Source organism: Populus trichocarpa, chromosome 9 (genome assembly GCF_000002775.5).
Source record: "Populus trichocarpa isolate Nisqually-1 chromosome 9, P.trichocarpa_v4.1, whole genome shotgun sequence".
In the NCBI taxonomy this organism is placed as follows: domain Eukaryota; kingdom Viridiplantae; phylum Streptophyta; class Magnoliopsida; order Malpighiales; family Salicaceae; genus Populus; species Populus trichocarpa.
Genome location: NC_037293.2, coordinates 3,107,468 through 3,113,661, shown reverse-complemented (window position 1 = coordinate 3,113,661; position 6,194 = coordinate 3,107,468). Strand labels below are relative to the sequence as shown.

The window sequence follows — 6,194 nt, the reverse complement described above, 5'->3', positions numbered from 1 at the left end:
TTAAGGTATTTTGCCCACTGAAATGCCGTTATTGTTCAAAAATAGCTTCCATGCTTCGTACTCGGCTATATTATTAATTGATAATCATATATTAAATTTGATATGATTTTCAATGCTATTTTTATATATTATTTTAAGCTATCATATCAATTTTATTAATTTGAAGGTCAATAATTTACATGACTTGATTTAAGTGAATTGAGTATAGAATGGTGGATTCTCTCATTCTTTCTGTAATAGAATAAGAAGAAAAGAGGTCAAAACCAAGTCAAAATTGCTAATACTATAATAATTTGAACCCTTTAAATCTATTAAGAAGAAAATTCTATGTAAAATAGTATGAATTTGCATACGAGGCATATGTAAACAGAAAAGGAAAGAAAATAAAAACCGAGAAGCCTTAGCTAAGTATTTGCGTGCTTGGATTGGATCTTAGAAGCGGCGAAATAAAGCAGTCACACATGCTGAAAAATGAAGAGTGTATACTCCAACTAATATTAGTACCCCCTTTATAACAAAATAAAAAATAAGTTAACACAGATTAGGTACTCTTTACTACCACTATATTAGTACAAATTCCTGTTTTGAAGACCTTAAAACACACAACAATGCAGTTACAAATGCTAAGATATTAAGCAGTAACATAAGATTTACAGATAATTATACGAGGGATTGCATTTTGCCAATCCCTTTACACTGTGAGAGCGTGAGATAATGCGCTTACAATTTTTGTTAAGTTTTGATTCAAGACAGTTGGCATTCTGCAGCATTGGTCTCTCTCTTCATGAGCAGTTTGTGTCATAACTCGCAAGTCCAAGCAACTCGGGACCTTCCAGTCGAGGATTATTCTCAAAGCTACGAGCAAAATTAAGGATAACTTCGTTTACCCACAGGAAAAATAATTGTAATTCCTTCCTTTATACATGCTTCTTCACTTGTTCAGACATATATAATATACAGGGTTCAAAGGCATGCACACTTGTTCACATAAATATTACATCCAAGGCTAAAAGCAGTTAATTTATGCAAGTCACCCTTCAATCTTATAACTGACATGTGCTAATACAGATATAGGCAGAAAACAGAATATGAGAATCGTGCTTATCTTGCTTCCATATGGCTGACCACAACTAGTTTGGGATTAAGGCTTGGTTTTTGTTGTTGGATTTTGAATATCAAGCACTATTTTCATAAGATCTAAAACCCTGAGGAAAAGATAAGGAACGAAAGAACCTAGCATCACACTAAGGTCCATAAGTACCACATAGGGACCATTACAACCAAGAGAGAATGAGATGCCCAGCAAGATTTTAACACAGGGCTTTCTACTAAATCAAACTCTATTATTTCAGAGAAAAAAGAAAAGGCGGTGCCTAAGCAGAAAACAACAGAAAATGCAAGTGAATATCCAGTACACACACATCAAGCATCATGAAGTAGAGGAACCCAGAAACGAAAAGCAAGATTTACATCTTTAGAAAAGGGCAATAATGACCAAATAAGAAAGCATCAATACAGCAAATAAAAGTAAGAAAGCCTACTTGTTCAAAGGGATGTGTTCAAAAGGTCCACTGGTAGGAATTGTTCCACATAAATCATTGTTTGAGACATCCCTGGAGATACAGGAAAGATAGTTAACTGCTTTAAGCTTCTGACCATTTAACCTAACTACCAGAAGCAAATAAATAAACATATCCACGAAACAAATCCTAGAAAAATCTAGGAATTAGTTAAAATTTCTCTTTCACGAAATAACATAGGATGGGTCTTGTTCAATATAAGGAAGCCACTCAGCTTTTTCACCTAACATTTTTGTTATGTTCCACCACAGTGATGACTTTCACATTACATCTTTTCTTACTCTGTTCAACAGCTCAGAGCATGTGGCTCAGGGTTTTTTTTTCCCTCTTAAGTGTATGGTGAATCATGGACAGTCCTGATATTGGTTTCTTTTGAGGATTTTGTAAGTAGAGAAAATTAACAAAAGCAATTCATTTCTTTTCAACTAATGGGTGTGGTTGCACGAAGATGAATGCTAGGGTTTTCTAGGAACATTTTTCCTCAGGGGAATAAACGGTAGTAGACAGAGTCCTTTCAAGATTAATTTCCTTAGCTGATTATCAAAGTAAATCTTCTCTTCATGCTAAGAAATCCGTCTTTTATCCAAAACAAAACAAGAGGGAAGTCCTTACACAACTTTGAGGCTTGAAACATTGGAAAGTTCCCTGGGGATTGATCCAGTTAATCGGTTGTCATTAAGTCGTCTGCCAAACAAAAACCATGATGAGAGAAATGAGGGACAATGTATCTTACAATTCCACAAACTATGAACCAGAGCAAGTATACATGTGTGAAACTCTGTGTTTGTGTGTGTGTGTGTGTGTGTGTGTGTGTGTGTGTGTGTAGAGAGAGAGAGAGAGAGAGTATCCAGGACAAACTAGTGAATTTGGAAAGCAAATGTACCAAACTTTCAAACCAAGAGGGAGATAGAGAAAAAGAAAATCCTTGAAGCATTTCAATCATAAATAATGTTAGAGTTCCTTATACTCACAGAAAGACAAGAGACTTCAACCTCCCCAGGGAAGGAGGAATGGTTCCTGAAATGTTGTTGTTATACAAGTCCAAGCTAATAAGGCTCTTCAAGCTACCTAGCTCACTGGGGATAGTTCCTTGAATGTTGTTTTTATAAAGTTCCCTACACCAGGAATGATGAGAGAGGTTTCACATAAGTAGGCAAAACCCATACAACAACTGCAAGTGACTCCACATCCTTGAACAATATGCACATGTAGACCAACAGAGGCCACTGGTCCCAAATTAAAGAGAAACCAAAAGTAGAACCCATTCTGATAACTTGCAAATACTATCAAGGAGAAGATAAAGGTGGGAAAACATACAGGTATTGCAAATGCTCTAGCTTTCCAAGTTCAGGTACTAGATGTCCAGATAGATTTGAGTTTCCCAAGTCCCTGTAGCAACATGAGATATGAAAGGAATGTTACACAATAATTCTAAAGACTGGTTGAAATAATTAATAAACATGAGGAAAAAAGACAGCATATTTTATGCTAATTAAGGAAATTCTATATAATGGAGCAATCATTGCCCAAAAAACACTAAAAAGCAAAAGAACAGAATACATCAAAGGCTGTAAATCAGAAAACAAGGCATCCTAATCAGAATTTGACACATGACAAACATATGACAGGATAGAACAAGGTGTTCTCCCAAAACAGTGATGCTTTATATAGACAATGAGATCATTTTTATTGTAATTGTAAACATTAAAAGAGAGGTGCTTTAATAAAACAATTACTGAAGTGTAAAATATTTCTTGCTATTTTTATAAAGGAAACAATCAATAAGTCAATAACTGTTAAACGACATGAATGACTGCTTTAATAAAACAATAGAAAAGGACATGAAAGCTGATCAACTAAGAAATTAAAGAGACCAGAAAGTAAAATTAATAGCCTAACATGACAAGCACAAAAAAAAATAAAAAAAAATGCTGCATAGAAGCCACAAAAATCCCATAATTTCTGACTGCTTAAGCACGTATATTTGAGTGAAGTGGCACCAAATGTTGCATTTCTCCCTTCAACCAAAACGGCATAAGAAAAAAATTATTTCACAATACACAATAAGAGAACCCCATGCTCTGCATATTAGATACATGTGCTTTCAAACATGGCGTGAAGGATCCAACACTTCTCTCAAACTTACATATGCCATTATCAGTAATTTTTTAACATTTTTTCCCCTCATCTTAGCAATTAGTCACTCAAGCATAAATGAAATTCACAAAGCCAATCTTCAAAGACCTGAACTAAGTCATCTTACCTACATATTATGCAAAAGTATCCTATAAATTAAGATCAAATTATCATACAGCAAAGAAAGGAAACCATGACTATAACCTCACACCCGATAAAACAGAATATTTTCTTCAATTTTCAACACTACTGAAGATTCCACGCAAATTTATAAAGCTATGAAGTAAACATACTCTCAACAACTTGGACACATATCTTCTTGATTTTTTTATAAAAAAAAAAACCGTACAAAAATCCCACAAAAACTTAACCAAAACGTAGAACTTTCAAACAAAATGCCCTAAAAAAAATTCCCAGGAATCAAAAAAGAAAAACAAATACAAACCCTAAAACTAAAAAGAAAAAAAAAAGAAAACACAAATCCTTAAAGAGCACAACAGATGTTACAGGCGAGTGACGCGATTATCCTGGTTGCAAGTGATGTGAAACCAAGTACACGGGTTAACAAGAGTCGGATCCCAGCTCTGGAGGACATTATCCGGATCCGATAAGCTCTTTCTTAGTGTGAACAAGGCATCTCCTTCTGAGTTACCATTGACCACTGTCAAAATAAAAGTCAACGCAACAGTTAGACTTGTCCATAGCCATGCCTGTGCAGCCATGGTAGGAGATAGTGGTGATTCTGATTTCAGCTCCTCTGCTCTTCGAGAGAGAGGAATCAAGTTTTTAGGGTTTGGTTGGGAGAGAGAGAGTGTGTGTGTCTGTGGAAAAAGGAGGATCGGCTTTGGGAATAACAGAGCAAAACATGGGGAATCGGTTTCTTACTTCACTCTTTTCTTCTTTTTTCAATTCACCTTTTACTGTTTTTTTTTATATATATAAAATGAGTTTTAAATTTTCACAAAATTAAAATTAAAAAAAAATATTACATATCAATTACAAGATATTTAAAAATATGATAATGGTTACTTTTTAAAATATTATTTACTCAAAAATATATTAAAATAATATTTTTTTATTTTAAAAAAAATTATTTTTCACATCAGCATATTAAAATAATCTACAAACACAAAAAAATATTAATTTAAAGAAAAAAATAAAAAAAATTCAGTTCTTTCCAAAAACGCTTTTAAAACTCAAAAACAAACAAGCTCTTAACCTATAATTATTTCATTTTGGATGAAAACAGTTTAATAATTATTCTTCATTTTCAAATAAAATCAATTAACTTTTTTTATTAAGATAATAAAAAAAATTATGAGATCTATTTATTATTATTAAATTAATTAGAGATAAATTAATTTTTTTAACATTTTATTAGCGCTGTAAAATAACTAAATTATCTCCAAACACAAAAAATTAAAGCTTGCGTTAAGATATTTTTGTATTTTTGCTTTTTAAAACACAGTTAAATAACTAAGTACCCTTGAAATTAAAACTTTTATAATCATATTTATTTAAGGGTTATTTAGTAATTTAATAAACATAAATATTATTAAAACAAGTCGCTGACATGTGCATTGCATGCATCAACACATAGGTATTAATCGTGCTTTTCGAGGCGGTGCATGTTGCATCCCATGGCAGCCTAACACTAACTTTCAAGGCAACGTTCAAATTGTTTTGGTGATCCCTCCATAATGATGCATGTGGTCAATGGATATCTGATTTGCCGTCAATGATCTTTTTCTTTTATTTTTTATTTTATCTCTCCACCTCGATTTTCACACTTGGCCCTTTAAATTTTCAAAACAACCCTTTAATTTTTTTTCTTTTAGAATTGGTCTCTTATTTTTTTTATTTTTTGTTTTATATTAAATAATTTGTAAAATTAGAATTTTTTAATTTCATCATCTTTCAATATTTGATCATCATTTTTTTTTATTGCTATATTTGATCATCATTTTTTTATTTTCAAAGCAACCCCTTAGAGTTTTTTTTCTTACCATATTTGATCATCATTTTTTTTATTGCTATTTTTTTTACTTTAGTAAATTTTTTAAATTGATATTTCCTTTCTAGTTTCATCATTTAATATTAAATTAGTTGAAAATTGAGATTCTTGATTGAGTATGGGTCTAGAATTGAACAGGTTTCGAGTTTGGAAGAATAATCCAAATTTAGCATATTTATCTGGTTTTTCTCTTTTCTTTCTTTCTTTTTAAAGCTCACGTTTTTTTCAGTTCTATTCTTCAACATTTATTTTGAAAATGACTCGAGTTATCTCGGGTCTTTTTATTTATCGTTCTTTGTTGAATTTATCTTTTTAAAGAAACCTTATTTTTTAATTAAATGAAATTAATTGATTAAATATAAGCATCAGACTTAATGATATTTTGTTTGGTTTGCTTTTCGAGTCTTTACTCTAATGGCTCATGTGACCTCTTTCAATGTCGTCGTATAGCCTTTTGCGTTGGT

The 6,194-nt window shown here is 32.0% G+C and overlaps 1 protein-coding gene across 1 annotated transcript; it reads right to left on the bottom strand.

The window, feature by feature from the left end:
* Positions 1 to 483: 483 nt before the first annotated feature.
* LOC7489317 (leucine-rich repeat protein 1) lies at positions 484 to 4,604 on the bottom strand. The gene is made up of 6 exons (XM_002314211.4): positions 4,224 to 4,604; positions 2,898 to 2,969; positions 2,552 to 2,695; positions 2,193 to 2,264; positions 1,542 to 1,613; positions 484 to 855 (listed from the first exon to the last, which is right to left on the bottom strand). The coding sequence occupies exons 1-6, from the start codon at positions 4,436 to 4,438 to the stop codon at positions 783 to 785; spliced, it is 648 nt and encodes a 215-aa protein (XP_002314247.1). The 5' UTR covers positions 4,439 to 4,604; the 3' UTR covers positions 484 to 782.
* Positions 4,605 to 6,194: the final 1,590 nt, after the last annotated feature.